Consider the following 26,454-nt stretch of genomic DNA (forward strand, 5'->3'; position numbering starts at 1 on the left):
TCCAAAAAATTTGTTCTAGGCACTTATTCTTCCTGCAATTGAAGACTGATATTGTGGAAGGAAGGTAATAAGAAATCTAGTTTCTCTAGAATTCTTTTTAAAATACAATTAAATACCAAAATAAAACCAAAGGAAAAAAAAAAGCCTCTTTCTGAGGGTATCGTTGCTATAAAAATGTACCTTGTGAAATATTGCTTTAAAAGGAAATCAAATTACTAGGGTAAACATTATGAATTTTCATATAGCTCATTTATGAAGAACAGTTTACAACCCTGTAGTGAATGAGCTGTAGGAGATGCTGTGTGTCTGTAAAACATGGTGTGCCAGGCATGGTATTCCAAATGTGGGGACCCATTGTCTAGTAGAGTAACTGGGAGGGAGTAGCAAAGTGTGGTTCTTGCTATCATTTCTCAGGATTTCGGGATTATATTCCCTCTGTGGTGGACATATACCCAGTGGTTCCTTTGCCTGTGTGATTATACATTTTTGAGAGGAAAAAGGAGGTCTGAGTATCTGCTGCCAGACGTAAACTGCCTTTAGGTGTTGGCTTTTTTCTTCTACGGAGTCACTTTTGGTCATGAGATTGGAGCTGTCTTTGTGCTTGGCATTTGGCTAATTTTAGTGTTTGTGTCTAGTTTAAAGTACACCAGACTGCAGCTATTAAAGTGATGTCCAGAGCTCCATAAAAATCCCTTATCCTTTTGCTTTCCTGAATAAGCATCCAGCAAGAATACGAACATGTCCTTTAATGTTTAGTTACTTCCACTCACATAAGCTGTTGCACAGCAACTAGCTTTTAATGTCCAGTCCTATTGTGCTTTGACCATCAAACTTTGTAAGAAAAAAATCAGACACTCTTTGAAGTAAATGAGTCTTCACATACTGAACTAATTGCAGAGACATTGATAAAATGACATTTATACATTCTATGTCTAAATAAAAACATTTTCCCCCCTCTCCAGGTTGTCATGTCCCATTAATTCTGCTGTTGTTCTGGCATCGTATGCAGTACAATGTAAGTAATAACCAATTCTTATTTTGTTAATAAGTGTCTTTGACTGACTACCTTCTCTGCTGTGTGGCACTGAAAAATACAGAAAGATTTCTTTCCTTATATATGTGTGGAATATTCAAAATGCTATCGTGATGCTTTGTAAAGAAGATGCACGTTATTAAAAAAGCCTTCAGTCACTCTAAATAGAAAAAGTGTACTTGTTAGGTCTTTAGAAAAAACAAAGTTGATACAAGAGAAACATTGCTCTTATTTATGTGTGCTTGAACTGCTGACAAAAAAGGCAGGCTTTCATCGTCATTGGAAACAAAATAATGAAACTTAGTGTGTGTTACAACAGCTATGGGGAAATGTTTTCAGGGAAATAAGAGATCATCTAGAGAACAGTTAAGGGGAAGGTAAACTCGTGATTAAGAAACTCCAATGTTCTTATGTAGGGTTTGGTTTTTTTTTCCAAGGAATTTGAGTTGTTAGTCATGTAAAACTGTCTGACACCTTGCAGTACATTTAAGGTGACTCTACGTACAAGAACTTACTTGTCTTCCTGCAACTGGCAAAATGAAAGTCTAAGGGTGTGTTAGAACAATGTCTTCTGTAGGAAAACCAAAATGGTGCCTGATTCTATGCCTTACAGGCATCCTAAACAGATAGGTCTTCTTCTAGCTGTTTTTTACTTTCTCATTAAACAAACAAAAAACCAGACCCAACAGGTTGAGGGTTTAGTGGAGTTTGTCTATTTGTAAAAACTACTGTCAGGGGAAGGCAAACTAGAATAATTGGGTTTTCCTAACTCAAGATAGTGCTATTATTACCAGTCTGGGGGAGGGGGGGTGTGATTTTGGGGGTCTTTTTTTATACATATATAAAAATATATATGAATGTGTGCGTAAATATATATGTATATGAAAAAAGTCAAAACCAAAACAAACACAAAACAACTCCAAACAATAATAATAAAAAAAAATCCGACTTTATTTTTTTTTTTTTTTTGTTAGCTGATGGCCTTTCTTTTGCTGTTTATATGATTCTCTGCCTCAGCAAAGCATGAAGCATATGAAAGACATATTCCCTTAAAGGAAAAGAAAAACAAAAGTTTTTTGTTTTGCTACCAAGTTGTTGCCATTTACTTAAAGGCGATGGCATAGGAAAGACCTTCTGAAATCTGATTGTGTAGGTCTCCTTATCTAGTCATGCTTGCTAGGACTCTTGTCAACTTAAATTGTTTTAAATAGTTTTCTTTTGGTGCTTTAACTTCTAATCATACTTAATAAGGAGAGTTAAAGTTTTGGGATATGAGGTATCTGCTTATTAAAAAGCCATTGTCTGAAGCTGGATCAGTTCTACCTGAGCTGTTTATTATTACTGCCACTTCTTGTGGGTTTTCAGGCCGTTCTTATTTCTCTGACTTCCCTGGTATGCAGAAAGGGAAATCATTATTGTCTGTCAAACTTATGTTTATTTATTTAAAAGGTGGAGCAGTTGTCACTGGCAGGAGGGCTGAGGCAGATGTCTTTCATTGAAGCTTGACATTTGATATTTCTGCTCTTGCTATTTTAACTATAGTTTTCACATGTGGCAATTGTATGGTTTACCTTCACAAACTGTCTGAGTTTTTGCAAAGGGACAATTGGTGGTGATGTCTGTGGTGCCTCTGAGTGCTGCTTCTCTGTATTGTCATTTGTGCAGGTGTTTGGGTTCAGCACTGTGATTCTCAAGTAAAGCTCTGACGTGCTACTCTGCACTGTTGTGGCACACCCTGTTGTCTTGTGGTGCTAAGTTACAGGAGAATACAAGTGGGTGTGAATACTGTGTCTAAGTAGCATGTGACTAAACTTGATTATGAATACAGTTCAGACACTTGAATAAGTTGTTAGTTTATTATCAGTAAATATGCTTTGTGACAGAAATGATCAATGGATTTTTGAAATCCTTTTTAAAGGAGAATTTATTAAGGGGTATTTTAAGTAATTCCAAAATTGTTCAGTCTGAAGGATACTCATACTGAAAAAACCAATCTAATGATAAATCATACATCTTGGTTTTTACTAGTGTAAAATGGGAATGTTGTATAGTCTATAAAACTAAATAAGGGACCTATGCAGTGTGTGCATCCATTTTTTTGACTGGTTGGTTGGTTTGGTTTTTACTTAAAATGACAAAAAGCTGATTTAGCACCACTTGTTTTCTATCACTTTGTGTAGGAAATTCACATTTCCGGAACAGTATTTAAATGACTAACTATTGGTATGTAAGAAGTCCCATGGGTTGGTGGGAATATGCTCTTATGTGCGTAAATCCTTTGCTGGGTTGGGACTTGTATCTAAAGCACAGCAACAAAGCCAACATAAGATGTTATGAATACTTCTAACTTTCTCTTTCCTGAGCATCAGTTGCTCAGTGATTCATTATGGCTAGGGTCTTTCTCTTATCTCCTGTGTTATTGTTCCTCTCTCAGCTCTGCTTTGAGAACCAGGAGGTTTCCCTATCATGCTGCTATCTATCTTTGGGAGTTTGTTCAGGAAGGGGTTGGCTGGTTACTTGGGATTCAAATGGGCTTTAACCTCTTCTAAGAAACGGAAGGCAGGTGAGGATTTTGGGAAAACTGAACTTAGTGTGCAAGTCCCTCAGGAACTAGGCATAAGAGAGTTTGTTAGAATATTGAGTACACCAAAAGACTGAGATCCTAGAGGAGGAGGTGGGCTTTAAGATTTAGAGGAACATCAACAGCAGCTTCCCAGTGAGAGTTGTACCACATAATTCCTCCATCAATGTTCTTTTTGCCAGCTCTTCCAACTTGCCTTCGTTTTACCCCTCTCTCTTTTTATAGATGTTACACTGAAACCTCAGACTTCCTAATTTATGGTGACCTGTCTCTCTTCACAATATCATTTGGGGATATTTCTCTGTGTGTGCTCCCTGCCTGTGCTTCTGTAAAGTGAAATAGTGCATGGAAGGTCATCATGTAAACAGATTTGCTCAGAGGTCAGTCAGGTTCCTGCTACTCTCCAGGGCACCTGTAGCCCTCATGGCTCAGAATCATAATCAGACTGGAAGAATAAAGGTGACTTTGACTTAAATTTCCGTTGTCTGAAATTATTTACCAGATATGTTGGGTAGGATGAGGATTCTGTGCATGTCCCATCTGTTCTTCTTAAGCCTGCAGCAATGCTGTTCACTCACGGGTTCCTTTTATCATGTCTTACCTGTGATCACCAGTAGCAGAGTGTCATCTCTGTGATGGTGATGAAACTGCCAATAAAATCTGCTTAGAGAGATTAATTGTAATACATGCCCATTTTCTTCCATATGGTTCATTGTGGTCTAGATTGCTTCTCTTGAGCTTGCTAGCATCTCTTTGTACAACAGCTCTTCTAAGACTGTCCCGACAGTTCAAATACAGCAGCTCTCCAGCTGTTTTGGACTGTTTTCCCTTAACTATGTTTTATACTTGTGTAAGGCAATAGAGGCCACTTCAAGGGATCATTGCTTCAACTATTGTTTGTCTGGTGTTCTTGCATTATGCCACAAATAATTTTTTGAATCTGTAACACTTCAAGTACAATGCTGTAATCTCTGGAGTGGAGAATCCCAGGTTAGGGTATTGGTCAGTGCTGTAGCTGAAGTAGCTGACTATCAACAGCACCTTGTAGGCTTGGTACTATTCTTCTGTATTTTTAAGGTGATGAACCTATTAAATATTTTTGTCTAACATAACTAAAAAGGGGAAAAGAATGGTTACCCAAAGTTAAGGTCCATGTAGTACAGTATTATACTCATGATGAAAATTGTGGAATGCTGAGACACAACATAGATGATTGAAGGTCAGAGTAGTTTCAAGATGCATTGGTTCTGCAAAACTTCTTAATGTGTTGGGAGTACTAATAACTATTCCTTTAAGTCTTTTATGCCCATACTTTTGTAAGAGGAATACTCTTTGTACCTTGGACTATACTTTGCTTTTTTCAATACTTTTTCTGACAATGACTCTGTGGTTTCTGAAGTCCACACTGTATTTGAGATGCAGAAATAGCAACTCAGTATAACACTTTTTCTAATTTGTTCTTTTTACTTGTGATTTTGTTGTTTAACAGTGACTGGGGTTTGAGTTGCTGGGGTTTTGTTTGTTTTGTATTTTAATAAACGGTGTTACATTGACTGACTCATTTTTCATTCCGGAGTGATACTAGGTAACTTGGAGACCACCACTGTGTATCTGTAGTTGGTTTTTGGTTTGTTGGTTTGTTTTTTTTTTTCTACAAATGTTCCTTTGTTTTTATTAATGCCTAATTTCTCATTCTGTCTTACCACAAAGTGTCATTAAGTGGTTATAAGCAGCTACTTAGTCATCCCCGAATCGAACATTTTTAAGGTCTCTTGAGTGTGAATCACTTTTTTTCCTTTACAAAACAGGTTAGTTTTATCCACATGATACTTAGTTCTACTTGTCCAGTAGGGACATCATGCTTGCTTGCTTACTTAGTGGCTGAGTGGGTTAGATTTCATTCTCTTGTCCTTATTTGGATACAGGCTCCAACTGCTGAAACACCTTTCCTTCTCTCAGCACCCACTTATGAGGGTTTTGGTCCATTTTGGAGTCCCTTTCTGATAATCATTTTCAACATGGTGTCTTTAAGCTCTACATCTATGTGTATTTTTGTGATTTCAGTGCTCCTTTTTAGTCTCTCCTGAAGTGTTTACATTTTTATGTTGTTTCTTTGAAACTTAACTATGATGTCATGGATTATTTTCTGAATCCAGAAGTGTTTTCATACCTGAATACTTTAGTTACTGTTGAGAACAGCTTATGCTATGCAGTGCATCATCTTTCTTCTGTTTTCTATTTGTGCCAGGAAGTGATCACTTAAAATGTGTAAACTGATTGAACTGTACAGATTAAGAAATATCTTTTCTTTTTGTAGCTCAGTGTTCATATGAAGAAAAAATTATCATTAGCCTCTAATATTATATTTCATGCTCATCTCAGCACATCAGTCATTACTGCTGTCCTAATTTGGAGGCCAGTCATATAACCCTGGATATTTTGATCCTGGATTGGAATATTGTATCTGAGGATTTTTACTCCTTGATAGAAGCTAAATCAGTTATACAGCCTATCTGCTAGACTTGTCCCATTCGTTATTTTCTGTTCCACTGGGGACCTGATCTGCTTATTTAATTATCCTCATTTAAAAACAGGCAACTCAGTTGGCTTTTGTACTTTATTCATGTCACTTAAAATAGACAACCCTGCAAAAAGTTATGAACTCAATGTGAAGCTACTTGATTTTTTTTTTCTGGTACACTTCTTGGGTCTTTAGAAAGTTAATATTAAATGTATTTTCAAGGACTAGCTATTGTAAGGATTCCTTTGGACCGAACTGTCCATATTATCTGTAACTGATTTCCCTTCATGCTTAGCCAGTAAGCAATTCATACATTTGCTATCGGACATCTGTAGTTACTTGCAATGCCTATATGCAGAAATAGGTTCTGGTGCTATTACTTTGTATGCAGATTTTTTTTTATTATTGTTTACAAGCACACTGTTTAGAATTGGAAACTAACTTGTCTTCTGTATCTTTAAGGATATCACATCGATGACAAGTAGAAATCAGTCACCTTTTAAATTATACAAAGCTAAAGGCTTATCTTTTCTACTATCATGTTTTCTGGGGCAGATTGGAAATTGAGCCAGATTGGCATGGTGCTATTTGGTACTCTTAGATTCAAAAACAACAAAAAAATTGATGTCTGAAACTGGAACCAAATAAATAATTATCTTGGTCATGTAGCAGAAAGCTTGAATGTCAAAAGTAGCTTGATGTACGTAAGAACCACAGGCAAATTTAGCTTGGAAGGGGCTTATTCAAAGTCAGATCATGTTGCTCAGGGCCTTTCCAGTTCGGTTTTGCATTTCTAGTGCTGAAATTTGTTGGCTGTCATCTTTTTGGTTTGCAACACAAAGAAGAGCCTGGTTCTGTCTTCCTTGCACCCTCCCTCTGGGACAGTGGAAGACAGAAATGAGATCAGTGCTGCCTTACCCTAGTATGTAAGCCAACTGACCATTGGTTTCTTGGAAGAAACCACTGAATAAATGAAACCTCTCTAATTACCATAAGAGTTGTTGGCTTCAATGGCTTTCTTTTTTTTCTCTTCCATATGTGTCAGCTCTCGTCTCCCCACCTTCCTCCACCCTCCCCCCACCCCCCTTAATGCAGCTGTATATCTGGTACTCCAGTTTCTCTTTCTAGGGAAGATGCATGTATGCCCATAGAATTCATAAATTCATATTAAAATGTATCTGTACTACATGAACACACTTTTTCTTGGTCCTCTCTTTCTCTGTATCTGAACCTTATAAAATTGTGTGTGTGTGTGGGGAATTCCATTTGAATTAGTCCTTTTCTTTGATGCCTTCCTGCACAAAAGTCTTTCTGCTGCCAGGAGAAAGAGAAAAAAAATATATACCCTTGACATTGTTCTAACTGAACGAATTTTTTTTACATTCTGGAGAAAAGATGGCTTGTTTAGGCTTCAGTAAGGCATAGGCAGTTCATACCCTATGTGAACATACATGATCTCAAGATTATTTGGTTTGGGTTTTTTTTCAAGCATTTATAAATTCTTACTGTATTGAGAGTTTGCACAACTACTGTTGTGGTTTGTTAACATGGGAATTCATCCACGGAAAATTATTCCGTGGCTGCTTGACTATTGCGCTATTCTTTTATTAAGAATTATAAAAATAAGTGTCCTCTTTTTATTGAATATGACCTTCTAAATGAATGGTCCATGATGTTCCTTTTTTTTTAAGCTTTGTATATTAGACATAGAACTCTAAAATACAAGAATCTGATATTCAAATAAATGTGGTTTGTGATTTCTCAAATTAGAAATAGGTCTTTACTGCCCTTCTGTTCTTTTCTGGAGAAATCCAGTGAAGAGGTAGAAACCTCACATATGAGGTTTGATATGTCCTAATTTTTTTTCCCCCAACTTGGATAATTAAATTTTGCACAAGATCATTATTTCTCCAAGATGTCTACTAAGCAGCATTTATAGTTTCTCTTCAACTGTGACAGTTGACTGGGGAGTTGAAAAAGCAAGTAGTACTCTAAACTGCTCCCCCTTGTTGACATGACCTCAGGTAGCTAGGAGGAAGAGGAAAAAAAGACCTGAGCACCCTCCATATTTGGAAGATGACCAAGAAGACTCTACCTCATAATGCATGAAGGAACAGCATTTACCCTCTTTAATGCATGAAGGAACAGCAGTTGCCCTCTTTAGAGAAGGTAAAACTACAGTAAAAAGTATTTTTTGCCTAATGCAAATAAAATTGGACAATTACGTTGTCTTATTTCTGGCAATCTGGCCTCTTCCTGTTGAAAAGAATGTAAGTCAAGCCTGCTGCAACAAACCTTAAAAATGTAGACTGTGTTTCGTAGAAAAGACGGGTTGTGTTAATCACTAATAAAGGAAAAAGTTTTCAATCAACTACTGTCATTGTGAAATTGTGTGTTTTATTTTTAAGCAGTTGTTAACATACCTGTTTTGTTCAGCAAGTTTAAAATTGTTGTTTTTACTGTTACAATAGCCTTAGTCTTGGCAGACTTGGACTTTTGTTAATATACAGATATTCCTAAAAATTATTTCCATTTCCTGTTGTACTTCTGGATCTTCTGTCTCGTTGGTTTTTTGTTTTGTTTTCTTCTTCAGAATGTTATTTGACAGAAGTGTTCAAATATGTGTTTTGGTTCTAATGGTAAATATTTAGTCTTTTGCCAGCCATTTTGTAAAATACTTCAAAATTCAGGCTACCTTTCAAAAAGAAAAGGCTAAGCATTGCGAGAACATCTGCATTCAAAATAAATTACTGTTTATCCTTCCTTTTTTTTTTTTTTTTTTGATTTAAATATTTCCCTCGATGCTGACTGTTAGGTGTGCAACTGTAGTGGCTTTTGACTGCATTTGTATGGGAATTGTTTTGTATCACATTCTGTTTTCTAGGCTATATAAATCATGCTTTTTGAATGTGTAGCTGGGCAAGTATTAGTTATCCCCTGTATTACAGATACTCCATAGTTATTGTAACTGTAAGTTATTTCTAAAGTCCACAACTTTTCCTGCCTCCATCCCACCCCCTAACCTGAATAATTTAAATTACTGTTTTATACTTTGCATTTTCTGGAAAATAATGGTAGTAGTATTGTTGCTAAAAGTAGACTCTTTAACTTTGATTTAGCTGAGGGGCTTTCTATGCTGGATTGTTTGCAGTCTATATAAGTACTTTCTGTTGTGCTAATTTACAAGTCATATAAGTAACTTCTGGGAAGCTTTAATGCTTTATAAAAAGTATTTCATGGTCCTTAGAGAACAAGCAGATTAGTACAGGTTTTAGTTGCTTAAACATACGATAATTTTTTGTGTTAAATCTCAGCTATTTAATGAAAACATAGTTTCATGAAATATGGGGCTTGAATTACTTGCTTAATTGAAATTAGGTAAATTTGTGGCAAATAGAAAAGTACTTTATTTGAAGCAACCTCCCTGCTGCCCCAAAGCTTGCATCTTTATAACAAGTAAAAGGTTTTTATATGTTTTGCAGGATATAAACCCAACCTAGCTTTTAAAGAAAACTTGCATAGACTGAGGCTATAAACTTATGGTCATATGTACTTTCATTACGTTTCAGATATACAACCAACTGTGGATCAGAATTAGCTTTTGTCTAGTAAATATTTTAAACCATCTATGAATTAATAGAATTTTTGAAGGTATAAGGTTTTAGGGAACTTGTTAGTTTATTTGGCTGTAAACATATATTTACTTTTGGTAGCAGCTTGGTAATGTTAGTGCAAATTAGCAGTTATTTCTAGTGCTTAAAGTAACTCGTGTTCAGCTGAGGCAAAATTAACAATTTAATTATTAGGATAGAGCCACAGTTGGTAGCTTGAACAGTTTTTACCTGACTGTGTGAATAGTAGATGCTTTCTGAGTGACAGATCTTGTTGAAGACTTCTAGTATGTTATAGTCAAATGTATATCAAATTGATTTCATTTACCGTCTCTTACTGAAGCAATTTGGTTTTCTCTAATGTTGCAGTATTGTATGTCTGTGCAGCTATGGCATGTAAGGCCTGTCTGGTGGTGGTACAGCTTGTGATGCAAAAGTGAGGCTATATAAACAACTAAATAAAGTACTGAGTCATTCATTGTCTGAGATTATAGTTACGGTAAGTGTATTTTGAAAAAAACCTTTCTTCATTGAGGTCATACAAATCCCTGTGTTCAACACTGCTTGTCTGTTGGGAAATAATTTGTAATTCTTGCATTTCCCCATATGTGTATGCGTTTTAATGAGGAGAAGGAATTCCTTCTGAATAATAATCAATTAACTATGAAAACTTTGTGTATCTGCTTTTTGTTTCCTAACAGCACAACTTGGAGACTATAATGCTTCAGTACATCATTCAGGATATCTGTCAAATTACAGCTTTATACCAGAGCAGAACAAAGATTTTCTTACCAAAGTAGAATCACTACATGAGCAACACAGGTAACATTAACGTTTTAGTTTTCCCTCAGCTCTTGAGTTTTTAAAGAAAAAAATAAAAAAAAAAGATGCCAAAAGGAAGACTAAAGATCTTAGTAGTTTCAGTACAACAGTTTTATTTCATATAGCTTCTATTAAAAGAAATATTTGGTTTTATTATGTAGCTGGTATTCTAATCATATTCAGAGTATGATGCTAATATGTTAACTTGTTTAAATAAATTTCAAATAAAATTCTAGCTATAAGAAGCCGTAGATCAGTTGGCCTTCTCCATTATTAATTGCAACCATCTAGAATGCTGTACTGGATGGTTGAGGATGTTTTTGGATCAAGGACATTTGACTATTTTTCAAATCCTATTTTTTTAATTTTTTTTTTTGTCTGTCAGTGGGGAAAAAAAAACCCCAACCAAACATGAAACATTTCAATTAACATTGTGCTTTCTCTCCACTTTCCTGAATGTAATATAAAGACTACAACAGATTATTCCAGTCAGTCCGCTGCTAATTGCTCTTTCTGACCCTGCTGATTTGTCTCTTGTAAGACTGTAGCTCTAGAATTAGCACTGTTGATCAGATACTCGTAAGCTGAATGCAAATATGCCAAGCTAAGAAATTATCTGTGAGCATTTGAGCAAATGAAATCCCGGTCTCCATGGACTTGTTCTTTCTGTCTGTATCTTTATTGCAACAGAGCTAGTTCTCCACTCTCCTACTTTCTTTGATTTATACCCTGAAATAGCTCCTCCGGATATTTCTCAACCTTTCTTGTCATCTTTCAGTACTCTCACCTCTCCCTCTTATTTCTTTACTGCTAGTGGGTATAGTGAGTAGTTCTGAACTTCATGCATGTTGCATTGTCATTTATGGGGCAAAAAAGAGATAATCACTGAACTCTAAGTGCAACCATTCTCTCTGTGTAGGTACCTAACATAGACTCCTTTCCTAGCAGTTGATGTTCAGGAATGCAACAGCAGAAGCCCTCTACTTTCAAATTAATTAGCAGTTTCCTGTAGGCTCAGAAGTTTTTAGAGGGAAACTTGTAAACAGGCATGAATAAATCTGCTTTTCTTCAGAAAGCATCATATCAGACACTCTGAAGAGTCTTGAAGTGGTTTGAATTCATGGTTTGGTTGAATTCATGTATTTAGTGCTGTCATAGTCAGAGATACAAAGCTGGTTGTGTCCTGCAGAGAAAAGACAGAGATGTGGTCCAGACAGAGATGTGGTGAGGTCTGTGGGAAAGATGCCTTTCTTTTCTGGGTCTTTTCAATAAAATTGATGCTTTCATTGAGTGGTTTCGGTAGAGTCGAGCCTTGATGACTGAGAGGTTTAGAGTAGGTGGTGGTAGCTGAAGTTCTGAATGAAAATACTTGAGCAGACTACACTGGAAAAATGTTTCTTTATTAACACATTTTTGAAACTTTGCTCTTCAATACTATTTATTTCAGAGTGCAGGGAGAAGCAGACAAATTATTGCATATGCTGGCAGTATTTCTTGCATCCTCCTTTGACGTTCAATAGTGAATACTTATGTCTGAGACATGATTTTGACTAGATCAGTACCAGTAACATACCTGATGAGAATGGATTACTGATTGGATTCTTTGGTTTTGAAAACTCCTAGTAGATTCCACGTAGCCTTTCTATGAAGATATACAATATGTTTATTTGAGGTATGGGGATTTTTGAGTTCTTGTCACTGGGGAAAAAATAGTATCAGAGTCATAGAAGCTTTCTAGAAGACCCAAAGATAGAATCCTTGTAAGTCTTGCAGTGTAATTCATATCTAGTGGCAGGAGAAAAAAGTGTTTTAGGATTTATAGATAGTAGATAAACTCAGATGGCTGTTCCTTTGTGACTTTCATAACTGTAACTTAATTTTCTTTCTCTCCTTATGTTTTTTAGACATTCCTGTTTCTAATCTTTCTTCTAAATTACTTCCTCGCGAGAGGCTATACAATATAAAATACTTACAGATACAGCTTCTTGTCATAAAGGAAGTTTTTATTGGGAAATTGGTTGCTTATCCCTTTAAACAAAACAAATACAAATCATTTTTCAGAAGAACAGGTCCAGAATAGCTAAGGTGTAATTTGCTCCATTTTTGAGAAGAATTTAGGATGGCCCTCACCACTGAAGAACTCGTGGCACTAGTTAATGAGGTTTATTTGTCAGACACTGGGCTGTGGGTTTCTTCTGTTTTTCCACATTTGAAATAAATATTTTATTTTTGACTATGAACAATATATATTTCTTTTTTCCTTCTTTCAGTGGCCTCAAGCAATCTGAAGCAGAGTCCTGCTACATAAATATAGCACGAACACTTGAATTCTATGGAGTGGAATTGCACAGTGGTAGAGTATGTTTACATTGTGATTTTTCACTTGGAAAAAAAAATATTGTGTGTTTTACATGAACTTAATAGCAGAAAAAAACACTAGCCTTGAAGTATTGACTTTAATGTGTGTTCTTTTTATTTAGAGTTGGGTAATTTTTAAATACATTTGTGATATAACATAGGTGTTGAAATTTCAACCATCTAAGCTAGATTTCCTTGAAGAAGTAAGTGTATTTTTAACATAAATTGTTCAATACTGCAAAATATTTTACTTAATAATTTTACTAAAGTTTGTGATTGTCTTAGCATGAAAGAAAATGAATGCTCCATTTAGTATTATGATGTAGTTTGCAGATGTTTGAAGAGTTCACTTTCTCTGTTAAGAATATAGAAGGTATGGTTGTGGCTTTTTTTTTTTTTTTTTTTTTTGTTGGTTTTTGGTTTTGTTTTTTAAATTGTTCTTCTATTTCCTGACTCCAGGCTAAATCTAAGCAGTACGTAACAGTGTGGAAGATGACCACTAAAAATCAATTTGAGATATTTCAGATACAGGGTGTGCATTAATAAGAAACATGTCATGGTATTTCACTGGCTGCTGGAATTTCATAGAATCATAGAATCTTGGTTTTGGATTTCTTAGGTATAACACCAGAGAATTCATTATAGCAAATAGCGTGGGAGATTAGTATGTTGGACTGGGACAGGGGGGAGTGGGGAATGCATTTTTTTTCTGGCAAAGCTCCCGAAGAAAATAAAGTAGTTTAGCCTAAGTAATCCCTATCAAGTGTTCAGCTAATCCTTATTTCTGCTAAATCATGTAGTTTTTCAGTTTTTTCTCCTAAAGCTGTTTTAAATCAGTATTGATTTTTAAAAGCAGGAACCTGGAGTAAGCTCTAAGTGCTAATAATACAGGTTTTTGCCCTGCTTTAGGTTGGCTGTATCATGGCAGGGGCAGCTAAAGTACATGCAGTTTATCTCCTGAAATATCTTAGTTTTCTCCCCAGGTGTTAAAATAAAGGGCTATCAGTTCTGGATTTCTGCATGATGCTGGCATAAACTGGCAGTTCAGGAGTTTCTTCCAATGGAGATTCAACCAGCTCTTCTAGCAACAGTTCTGTGGCAAAGTGGGACAGCAGGGAGCTGAGGATCACTAATAATTTCAGCTGATTCTGGGCTACCTTGAGCATATTTGAGCTGCTACCTACCTAATGATTTTCTTGTATTACACTCGCAGAGATAGCACTGATATTCCTCTCATCTTCTCAGTGTTCGCTGTTAATGCACTATGTATTAAATAGATTATGCTCATTCTCTATGAACTGCTCTTGTATTTCACTTGAGGTTTATAAATAATGATGCAAATTTGGTTCAGCTTCATTCATTCATGTGCCATTACCATGCTTCTATACAACTATTTTTAAAGGATTTATTGTAGATTTTCCATAGTATTATTAGAGCACATGCTATCTGTTCTATTCTTCTGTACCCTCTTGATATAAAGAAATTGGGATTGGACATACAAGGAAACTGTATATTAACTGAGCACAGAGTACCATCTAGAGGAGCATCTAAGCTACTGAAGTCTTTAACAGAATCCATTACCTTTGGTCATCCTTAAAAAAATAGTGTGCAACTACTTTTGAGTCAGGCCTGATGTTTTAATCAGTGGATTCTACACTTAGATGTAGATCTATGCATGTGTCCAGCTCTGTTTACAAAATTGTTTAATAACGTATTAGTATGTGTTGATTACAGAGAAATAGGAAGCCAAGATTTGTAACTTTTGTAACATCAGTTTGAGTTTAGACTCAACTTGACAATTCAGTGTCCTCCCCAACATTTTAATTCAAGCATTTGCTTACATGGAAGCATTGTTTCATCTTGAGTCTCTCAATACCTATAAAGGACTGTAAATGTGTGGATTAATTTTTCTAGATAAGCATGTTAAGCTAATGCGCAGCTTTTAGTTTAGTTAATAATGGATTCACTTTAGTGTATCAAGTATCCATGTACGTGTGTATATTCCTCTAGCATACTCCCTCATATGCAGAATTGTGGTTACCTCCTGCCCAGTCTTTGTTGGCAAGATCTTTTTGGAAAAAATAAGGAATTGTTTCCTTTGTCTATAGAAACAGCTTAGTCAGGACATTTGCATTCAGTTCCCAAAATTCTGTGACATTTACTTTGACTGATCTTGGGAAGTAGTTCAACTTCTTTCCCATGGTTAAACTAATAAGGCAGGACTTGAAAATTTAGTTTGATACTGATCTAAAGTATATCTAGTGTAGTAAGATGAATATTATAACTTGTTTTATTGAGTGAAAGTTAATTATATGTAGTAGATAATATCAGAAGAAAGAGGTGCATGTGAAGAGAAATCCAAATATGTGGTTGAATTTTTGCCTCAGGAGTAGCAACTTAAGTATAGAAAACTTGAAAATTAATTTATAAGTAGATAAATGGGAATGACACAAACTGCATCTGTGTTTGTCCAATATTTTTCTTTTGCAGGATCTCCATAATTTAGATCTCATGATTGGGATTGCATCTGGTGGAATTGCTGTATATAGAAAACTCATCTGCACAAGCTTCTATCCCTGGTAAATTCCTTTACTAGTAAAGAAATATGTCTGGTCTTTCCAATCTTATTTCTACTTGCTTTAATATTTATTCTAAGGAAGCCTGCAATACCTAAATTTGTTCTTTTTGGAGTATCATGGTATTTGCTCATGTTGAGATAGAAGTGAAACCTGTTACCTAGGCTTTTAATTCTCTAAGACTTTTGAACTCCTTGCACTATGTGAAGTCTTGAGATAAGATAATTCACATAAAGGTGTAAGTATATGCTTAGGAGGACCCTGTGATCTTAGAGATTCACTGCTTTTATACCCACCAATATGTCTTTAAAAAAAAATAAAAAAAATCAGTATTACTAGTAAAGCTCAACAGCTAATGGTCTGATCATTTTATCCTGTCACTCAGCAAGAAGATACTTGCTTCATGGGAAAAAAAATGTAGAATGACTTCTTTGGAGTTTCAGATTTACTGGAACTCTCATAATATAACCTAGACAAATTTTTAAAAGTCATCAAATAGGGCTATATAATGTAAACAAGGCTATAGAACATTAACAAGTTCTGGAGTTTTCAAGGAGAAACCTTTGCATTATTCTGTGATACTGAAAACATTAGAATGCATCATAATGCTGCTTTGTACAGATTAGTTTTTACAGCAATGTGTAAAAGAGGTCTAACATGAATGACATTAGAAATTAGTTAAGCTATAATTATTTGTGGGGCCTTATTAGTTATATCATACTAAAAATGGTAACATAAATGTTGTGGAGGCTGCGCATTTCCATGAGGTTTTTGAATTGGATCAGAAAGAATTTTTCCCACATTTTCTTTTTTAAAATAAGTTGTGAATTTGTTTTGCATACTTGATAAAGTATAGCTTTATCATGTTATGCATTATTTCATTATATTAATTTGTGGCAGTTTTTCTGTAGAATGTTTTCAGTAAGATGGTTTAGTATTCTTAATCATGACAGAAAAGTGCATTGTGATGGAATGAATTTGCTTTTTGTCCCTTAATTATATAAAAGGTCCTTCTTAGTAGTATTTCTTAAATAATCAGGTCATTCCATCCTTTCGTTTATGAATCCAACCATAGGGGAAAGCAATAAAATTGGTTTAAATTTAATTTTTAGAGGAAAATGTACTGCACACTCTCTGGATTTTTCTGTTTTGTTTTTTCTTTGCAGTGAGTTGTATTTCAACTCACTTGGATGTTCTGTAGCCACCCCAAATGTCTATCAATAATACTCTCATACAGCACAGTGGCATGTTGTATTTTTCCATTTCTCATGCACACTAAAGCATAAAATACTTTTATCTTTCATCTTTGTGCCCTGAGCTCTGCCCTTTCATTTATCAATCTCTCAGCTTCTCTAAGCAGCTGCAGGTTTTAAAAACTGCCAGTTGGAGGCACATTTTCTGTCTTCTGCAAGTCTTGTTCTGCCGACTTAGTGACCTCAGGTATGAGTAGATAATAGTTATTCCTGAACACCATAGCAATGGCATTTTAAAATCCAGGATGATATGATTTTTTCTTGTGAAGGAAGAGGGAGCTTTATAGCACATAAGACAGGAGGAATCCACAACTTCCTGTGCTTTAAATCCTGGAGATCACAGAGGAATAAAACACAGAAGCTAAATTAACATTCACAAAAACATATTCTCATTTACAAAAAGAAATTTAGGGGAATAAAACCCACAGATTTTTCAGTTTAGGCAGCAATATTTTCAGCTGACAGCTAATGCAATTGTTCCAAGCTTTCCTACTCTCTCTCTAAAAATATCTTCTCAACTTGAGAGGAGCAAAATGTCACTACATAGGGGATAACTTTTGCTGTTTTATTCTTGAACGAATTAGTCTTATTTCTTCATGCAGGAATGGTGCCCATTCCCTGCCCACCCCAGTCTCCCCTTCTCAAACAAGCAAACAAGGAAAGTCACCAGAGCATACTGGGTTGTGCTGTATTTCAGTATAAACTTTCAATTTCATTTTAGACCTCAAAGTAGGAAATATTTCTGTAATGTCTGGAGTTTTAATGTGTTGTGAGCTGAAGGTGTGGAGGTAAGGCGGTTCCTTACAGAACAGGATATGTCTGAAAATACAAAAAGACCCTATTCAGATAATTGAAATAGTATTTAGGCTTTTTATGTAACACCACTTGTAGTAAGTAGTTTTTCCTATGGGCTGAGCAAGCTTCACCATAAACGTAGTAGAACTCAAGGTGGCAGCAGACGCCATCAAAGCACTCTTCCAAAACTTTCGGTACTCTGCAGCACTAGTGCATGACAACAATACAACTATGCCATATGGTAGTAGTCAAAGGGGACCAAAAGTTTTCAGGAACAGAGGCAGTGAGAGAGTACTGCCTTGGCAAAAAGCAGATTTTCAATCAAAGCAACCTACATAAAGAGCTGACTGATCAGTCAGAGGCAATGCAAGTCAAGACAGGTTTAAAAAATAACTCTGGATATAATGTAGTATTCTATATGCTCTAAAAAGTTATTCTTGGGGTTGCTTGACTGCTTTGTGATAATTTCCAAATTTGTTTCGCAAGTAAAATATTATATTTATGGCAAAAACCATACAAGCACTCTCTACATAGGCACCAATTGAGGTTATGCATTAAATGCTATTCAATGTGTGCAGTTTCTTTGCTTTGAAAACTTCAGAGAAACTGCTAGAGGAATAGTGGGTAGTGGGGAATGAACACTATTACATAGTCCCACTTGCTGAGAGCAATGCAGAAACTAGTAAGAACTAAGATGACCTTCAACATAGTTCATACCTGATGAGAACTAAGATGCTATGAAGCATTATCAGTTGACAAGAATATTGTGAAACTTCTAGCAGCAACCTTCCAAAATCTTTTCATGGTGTTTTTTTTTCAAGATATAGCTTGATCAGACCTTAAATAACTTTCCCAAGGCATCCATATGATTCCAGCTGATCACAGATTTTTTTTTCCCAAAATGTGTAGATTTACAGTTATTGAAGTATTGCAGAGAAAATTTAGGTATTTTAGGCAAATCTTGTTTTGCTGTAGGAAGGTGCGTAGGTTCCTAGCAGTTTGTTTAATTTAGCAAAACTGATAAGCATTTAACTAAATTGAAAATTGCTTGAGCACCAATTTCAATTGTAATCCTTACCTTAGAAATTCTTTATTTGTATTATATATATATGAGGTGTTCAGTTCTGTATAAAATTATCACATAAGTTATGTAGCAATGTTAACAAATGAAGTGAAAAATGTATTAACATTCATTCCTAGAGTTTTCATCCTACAGTTATGATTTTAACTACAGTGTGTGTTTAGTTATTACTACAAGTGCATGATATTTTTCACATTATGAAGCCAATTCTGTGAAGTCTCTGGGAAACATAAGATGTTGTATGACCAACCTTATCATGTCATTAGGTTCTTAAATTTTGTTCCTTTAGTCACAGTTGTCATATGATTCTTAAGTTATAGAAACTTGACACGCTTAACATTTGTGCAGCTTGGTAAAGGATGTCATCAAGTTTTTGATGCAAGAATAGATTTGGTGGGAGAGAATTGCCAGTGAACTATTTAAGGAGTAAATGAGGAAGAATCTTAATTTTAAAAAGGCTTTTCCTTCTTAGCTAGAACTTTTCCTTCGAGTTTCTTGACACCTATTTGCTAATCAACACAGGAGATGACTGCCTATTATTCATTGAATATTTAATAGGTATAGTCTTTTAGGTTTGCTGTATGCGCTATTATTTTTCATTGTTTTATCCCTCTTACCATTGTTTGATATTTCACGGTCTGTTTCTTTCTTTTAGGGTAAATATATTAAAAATTTCCTTTAAAAGGAAAAAGTTTTTTATACAACAACGGCAAAAACATGTAAGTAGTCCATTTTCTTTTGCTCAAGTGGTCGTGTTCAATTTTTTTTTTTCCTTAAATGTGAAGACAATAAAATGCTGATCAGAAGGCTTTGTTGTGGTAACCTTCCTTTGAAATTCTGTTTTGTTAACTTGCCCTTGCTATTCTGGTGCTCTTATCATTGTTCTGTTTCCCTTTTTTTGTGTCCTTTCCAATACTGAATCCTTCCACATTCAGTCTGTTGGACTGTATCTTTCCCATGCAGGTTTCTTCTCCCTTGAGGACTTGAGGGAAATGCAGATCTTCATCCTTTCTCCAGCATTTAGTAACCTGGCATGTTTCCCTTTTCTTGTCAGTATCTGCTGCTCTTTTCTTTGATGCTTTCCCTGCCTTGTAGAGTTCCTTAATGCAGTGAATCTACTAAATGGCTTAGGAGGACTTTGTGAGGTGCCTTCTGATTATGGGTCTCAGTTTTGGGAGAAAGGATGATTCCTGAAGAAAGGGAGAGCTCTGCAGCCAAAAGACATAGGGTTGGAAATGGGGATAGTGCTCCTCCTGCTGCATATAACGTGGAGGGCTTTAGAAGTTGGCAAAATACGCGAAGATAATGCAGAACAGATGTAATAGTCTATTTAATGGGGGGGGGGGGGGAATCTTGATTACAGTACTGTGATGCCACAATATGAACAGATAAATTTAAGTATCTTTTTACAAAGAGAAAAGAATGTTTGATGTTCTGGTCACGCAGAAATTAGTGACCAGCAGTTATACATATATTTTCATTCAATTGAGGATAGAACTTCAATAGATAGTAAAAGGTAAATGTTAAAAGAAACCTAAACTTTATGAAGGCTCTTTCCAGTAGTAAATGAGCTCTTTAAACTGACAAGAGTTGTGTTTCAAGAAGACTTCTTGACCCACATTGATCAGAAGGTTTGCTGAACACACATTGCTATAGAGGCTTTTTTCCTACCCAAAAGGAGAATGTTTTCATCCCCACCCACCGCCGCCCAAATTTTGTGGGTATCTTCCAGATTTGAGCAGTGTGCACGTATGAACTCATGCTTACTTTTCAGGGCTCATGCATAAATACAGGTAGTATCTAGAGACACTGTTACTGTATGAATGCTTACACACATAGCATGCACAAATGACATTGTTTTCTCTTTTGGGAGAGTATGTCCTAACCCACTGTAGAGGGGTCTTAAGTTTTTTGGAAGCTCTATGCTTCTAAATATACTGTTTATATGCAAACTTATCTCAGTCTGTTCATATGTATTTCGCTGTATGAAGAGGAGAGTGATTGGCAAACCATTCTATTAGCTTGTGAGTGTACTTGTATTTGAATTACACTCAGTGTAATTATATTACACTTGCAAGTATTACCCTCTAGGTTTGAGAATTAAAAATTCACTGATAAGTACTCATTTTAAATTCTAAATATCTTCAAATATACAAATATGGGCAAGCTTATGGACTGCAATTTCCAAATGTGTCTGTGAGAATAAACGTAGGAACAGAACTCTCTCTGAGAGGATTAGTAACAATGAATAGTAAAATTAATGTACTTAAAGGTTTTGGTGGGTTTTTGGAATATGGAAATTCAGTGGCAATATATAAGAGTCTCTGGACTTAAAATCGTATAAAATGTGTGTTTGTTGCATAAAGACTTGACTGCTGTCAAAGATGGAATTTCTCTTTCTGGAGACCTTTGAAGAGAACAGCGTTCTTAAAGTTTGCTCAATTAAGTGTTTGATAAATGATGACAGTTCAGGGCCCTTGATTCTTTTAACTAATCTCCTTTTAAGTGATCATAGCTCTTTATTTCATAACCCACTGAGATTACAGTAGTGCACACTGTATCATGCTTAAAGATGTACAGAACTGTAGGAAAAATAGGGCCAGCAACATGACCTTTTTACTCTTTCTCAATAGGTATGAAAAAGCAGACCAGATGTGCTGTTAAATCTCTAGATATATCCATCCTTGACACTTAGCCTCCTTTGCTTGATATTTAGGGCAGCAAGCCTGCAGTACTTCAGCGGTATTGCTGGGAAAAGCTTGCTGTTGCAGTGCAGTAGGAGTGAGGAGGCAGTTGGATTGCTAAAAGTTTTCTCCAGAATGGTGGGTCACTTGGGGTTTGTGAGGGCAGATGACTGAGGTGGTGTCAGTCTTTGGGTTGATCAGATTTTTACTTGGAAGTACAGGAAGAAATAGGTCTGCTTCAGTCTGTTGATCAGCTACTTGATAGGAGGGTGAAAATAAGGAAGATGGAAGACTGTGGGGAAAGCGGAGCAGATACTATGTATTCATAGGCAAGGTTTTATTAAAGATGGTGAAAATGCTGTAATATTTCGGTTTTGTATGTCATGTAGATTTCTTTACAGGATCTGCAGAAAGTTCTCAGAGGCGATGAATTTGCAGTCGTCTGAGATGTGCCATGTTTATTCTCCATATTTGTCTTACTGATTTTTTCTTATGGCCCTATTCCGAAGAGTCAACTTACCTTATCTCACTTTCTCCCTGCTACACACCTTCTCTTTTACTCTCCCCCTGCTTCAGTCTGTTGATCAGCTACTTGATAGGAGTACACAATATTTCTGTATCTACTGAAGAGCTACATAAGGACTGGGGAGCAGGACTGATGAATCAGTGAATGTCTGATGCTACAAAAGCTCATGATATGTAGACTTAAAGAAGGGTGCAAGATTTAAAGTAGGAGTAGGAACTTTGCTGGTTTACAGGCTACATTTTAAAGCTTCCAGAAATGAAACTTTATTTCAAATATGCTTATCTAATGCTTAAAACCAACTTTATTTTCTGCATATTAAAATATACTTTTACCTGCTATTCTGTAGATATTTTCAAATTCTCTGTGAATGGAGTAAGCATACATCTGATGTAAAGTTCTCCCCTGATGCTGAAATAACAAGACACTCACTTTAGCTATTGAGATTTGTTCCCTTTACTTTAGTGGCCACAAATTTCTCTAATCCTCATTTCTTAATAACCATTAATATCATTCTTCTGGAACTTGTAGGATGGGCATTAGATCCTTGAGTCCTACTAGAACTGTCTTCACCTTTAAAACTGTGCATAGATTTAATAGCACAGCTTGCAAGGTGGTCTGTTACTGAGCCAGATGGTTATGTTAACAAAATGTTTTGTTAATTTAAAAATTGACTACATCTTCTTAAAACTCCTGAAAGTATTTTTCCTAATTTAAGCCCATATTTAAACTTTTTAGCCCATTTAGAAGCTGCTAAGAAGGTTCTGTGACAACAGTTGGGAAGAACACACTTGTAATGTAGAAAGCAAGATTAATTACTATTCTCAAAACTAAATTTAAACCCAAGATTATTAGGTGTGCTGAATTCCTTATCTTTACACTATGGCTTTTCAGTACAATTGAGATGTTTAGGTAAACTATTTTTGTGGCAATTGAAAGGCTGGTGCTCCAGGCCAACAAAAATACCTTTACACTTCCTTTTATTTGTCTTCTGGAGTAGTAAAACACTTAAAGTGGTATTTAACCAGCAGAGAATGTGTCAGAAATGCCATTTGTCATTAAATCTTTAAGTGATGTATGCTTCTTGTATTGCAAGAAATTCTGAGTTTAAATTTCTCTATGCTTGCACACTTTATTTTATATGAGCTAATTAGAAGCAACTGTGGCAAACTGACAAAGATATGAATTGATTCCAGTATGCGTGAGGCTCAAATAAAAATCCCTACTTACTAAAAAAAACAGGGAAAACATTCCTGAAAGTTTGCGTCAGGTAAATGTTTTGCAGTGCCTATATAAAATCAAGAAGCAAATCCTTTTTATCTTTCTCTTAAGATTCTCACTGGTTTTCTAAAATAGTGACTTCAGTCATAGATTCTCTGAACTAGTCTTAAAGTGATTTGCAGAATGTGGCATTGTTCTCTGATACAGGGCATTTGTAAAATGTTGCCTAGAAATAAAAAGAATACAGGAAAAACAGATTGAGTATTCCAGCCAAAATGGTCTGCAGTTACTTCCCAGCAGTATTGTTGCTGTGAAAAAAAGCAAAAGGACAATAGCAACTAGAAATCAAGGTGTTATCCAGATGCGACCTCTATTTCTTGCTGGACTGGATGAGAAGGCTTTATTAGATCTTGGAGTCCTTTAATAAAAAGTCTTTGCAGCTTAAATCCTGACTTTCTCCAAAGTATGAGCTAGACAGAGCTTTACTGCATTGGTTGCCTGCCTAATTATATGCTGAGGTGTCAAAGTTCAGTCATAATTCAGAACAGCTGGAAAAAGATAAGCAATGAAATCAAAACCTTGCACTTTCCCCCCCTGCCCCCAAAGTGCTGAGCTGTATCAGCAATTAACTCGGGTCTCGTGTTATTTTCCTTTCTCCTCCTTGCTTTACTCTTCATTACCCTTTCTTTGCACCAATAACTATATTAACCAAAGATTATCTTATGCAAAACTCTCTTGGCATCTGAAATAGCTCCACAAGTGCTATGTTTGGTGAGGGCATGAACATGAGTGAAGTGTGATACTTCACCCATGTGGCACTTTGGCACTGAAGTTACAAGTAAGAATTTGTACCAAGTATTCTGCCTTCTTTTATTCTTCTCATTGTGGCCTCATGTTATCATCCAGAAAAAAGGATTTGATTTGAACAGCAGTAGCAGCAGCTCTGGTCCCATCACAGCTGCTTGCTTTCCCTCAAGATGGATCACTGTTAACACTTTTAGTATCTTCTATAAGACTATCAAGCAGGTGTTCTTTGCATACTGTGGCTCTTGAAAGAATATTATTGAAGTCTTATGTGAAGTGTTTGAATTCAAAGATTGAGGTGGTTTTTTTCCTTTCTACAATGGAATGTTTAAAAGAGGGGGTTTTTGTTATAGGAGGCCAAGATAAGACTAGAAATCTGAAACTCTATTTAGGTGCTTAATATTACACTTGTATATGCAAAATCTTTACCATTCTAGACTTAAATATTTCATAACATTGTAAGGTTTAGAAACTGAAAAACTCAATAGTTTTTCAATATTGCTTAAATTCGTAGTGTGTCCATTTTGCAGTCTAGAATTTCATATAATCTCAGGGCTAATTTGATTATCTTCAGCTAAAAATCTACTATATGCTAAATTTTTGTTTTTCTAAATATGTTTTTCCCATTTAAGCTAAAAGTAATTTTATTGCTATTTTATGATCTCATTCTACTGTGTTTGATCTGCTTGTATACATTGAAACATGGTATTTCTTACTCTTACAGAATGAATCCAGAGAGCATATTGTTGCCTTCAACATGTTAAATTACAGAGCATGCAAAAATCTATGGAAATCGTGTGTAGAGCATCATACGTTTTTTCAGGCAAAGAAGTCGCTACCTCATGAAAGAAAAATACTGTCACATTATTGGACCCTAGGTTCTAGAAATCCAGCAAAGTAAGTATTGTGTGAAAGCATATATTGCTTTGTAATGTGAAAAAGAGGATTTTTATCAGTGATAGCTCAGGTTGGAGTGACAGAGTTCAGTTCTGCCTGTAGCTGTGTCCCAGTCTGTATGCAAACTATGTCTTGAATAATTCTTTTCATCCAAATTCTGTCAGTATTGAAGGAGGTTACATTCAGGTTTCACCACCTTAAATATCACAATATTTTTATCTGGAATTTGTGGCTTTCTTGTATTACATTCTTTTACACTCATGTGAGGCACATATCCTAGTGTTTATTGCATCGAACAGTTGAACTCTTGGAACCCTTTAGTACAATTTCTTATTTGCACATCTCTGTACCCTTCTAGGTTCTCTTAGCTTAAGGTAGTAGTGGCATTCTATTTAAATTAGGCTGCTGAGTTGCATAAATTGCGCGTAAGCCTTATTCTAAGGGCAGGCTGAATCGTATGTCCCAGATTCTGAGAGGTAAGTTTATTCAGCATTTCTGGACTGAATGCTAAATAATCTCTTCTAGATGCATTCTCATTCCTTGCTGAAAAGATAAAAAATGTACCTATTTTTTTTTCCACAAAGGATAATCTTGATAATAGGTGGGAGCAAGGAACTGTCACTTCAAGATATTACAGCCCATTCCAGAAAGGCATTGGCAGCCTTTCAGTATGTTTGCTGTGAAGTACACTCGTCTTTTACATCTGAAGAGCAGCTACTTGGCGTTCAGGAGATTGTATATGTTCTGTACCTTAACTGAAATATCTAAAGAATATATTGTTGAAGTGATTCTGTGGACAAAGTTAGGGGTTTGGGTTAGAGGTTGGAACTCTGGTTTCCATCACACAAGTTACATTGCACCTCAAAACTCACCTGCATTAGAAAAGGCATGAACAAGCCTTTGTAAAAAAAGGCAAGCTGATTAATGCAAAATATGTGGAATTCTTCAAGATGCATTTTTTTATAATAAATCCTCCTTTTCTACTCTCCCTTTCTGCTCCACCCATGTAAGGCATCTTTAAAAGAACTCTGTTTCTGTAGAAGACCAGAGTAGTTTGGTGGCTTATCACTGGCATACAGAAGACTTACAGAAATAAAATGGGTAATACAGGCAAAAGCTTCTCCTGAGTTCATGGACTGTGTGTTAACGAAGCTTGAAAACACACATGGGTAACTGGTTTTGATATGTCAACATTTCATATTAAGTCTTCCCTCTTAGTTTTTTAAACTGGGAGAAGCTTTAAAAGTACATGTTTAGAAGATGAAGGAATTAATTTGCTTTAAAAACATGAACAAGATATGTAAAATACTTCAAAATTTTATCTTTCACTTGTATAAATGAAAAGCAGCACAACACAAGGCATAGTTAAGGTTTGATATTTGCAGGAGTAGTATTCACAGCATAAACTTTTTTTTTTATGCTATGTAATCTTGAGACATTTCAACGCTATAGTGAAGTCCTTGCATACTGTGCTATCCCAGCTGCCCATTATGTACAGCACAGGACTTAGTAAGCCAAAGGTGGTTTCTCTGTAACTCATAAATTGCTTCTTTTACATGAGAAATCTTAGGCATGTGAACTTGAGCATGGGAAGCTTATTTCTCTGCTTGTCTTGTGGAATGCTGTGTAAAAAGATGTGTAAAAGTTAGTTTATCTCCATGTCAATATAGTTTAAAATTTTCTTTATGCTGTAT

General features: G+C 35.6%; 1 protein-coding gene across 4 annotated transcripts in view; it reads left to right on the top strand.

Annotated features, from left to right (window-relative positions):
* Window positions 1–26,454, top strand: part of PTPN3 (protein tyrosine phosphatase non-receptor type 3) — a 150,526-nt gene that overhangs the window by 82,216 nt on the left and 41,856 nt on the right. For 2 of the 4 annotated variants that reach the window (XM_030502421.1, XM_030502429.1), the window contains exons 6-12: window positions 20–64; window positions 963–1,015; window positions 10,448–10,568; window positions 12,839–12,926; window positions 15,417–15,505; window positions 19,287–19,350; window positions 24,588–24,760. In XM_030502421.1, coding sequence (XP_030358281.1) covers window positions 20–64; window positions 963–1,015; window positions 10,448–10,568; window positions 12,839–12,926; window positions 15,417–15,505; window positions 19,287–19,350; window positions 24,588–24,760 — 633 coding nt within the window. Of the gene's footprint in view, window positions 1–19; window positions 65–962; window positions 1,016–8,181; window positions 8,305–10,223; window positions 10,246–10,447; window positions 10,569–12,838; window positions 12,927–15,416; window positions 15,506–19,286; window positions 19,351–24,587; window positions 24,761–26,454 lie in introns of those variants that run through there. The other 2 variants (XM_030502438.1, XM_030502447.1) reach the window with 2 other exon arrangements.

The sequence above is a fragment of the Strigops habroptila genome, chromosome 1 (genome assembly GCF_004027225.2).
Source record: "Strigops habroptila isolate Jane chromosome 1, bStrHab1.2.pri, whole genome shotgun sequence".
In the NCBI taxonomy this organism is placed as follows: Eukaryota; Metazoa; Chordata; class Aves; order Psittaciformes; family Psittacidae; genus Strigops; species Strigops habroptila.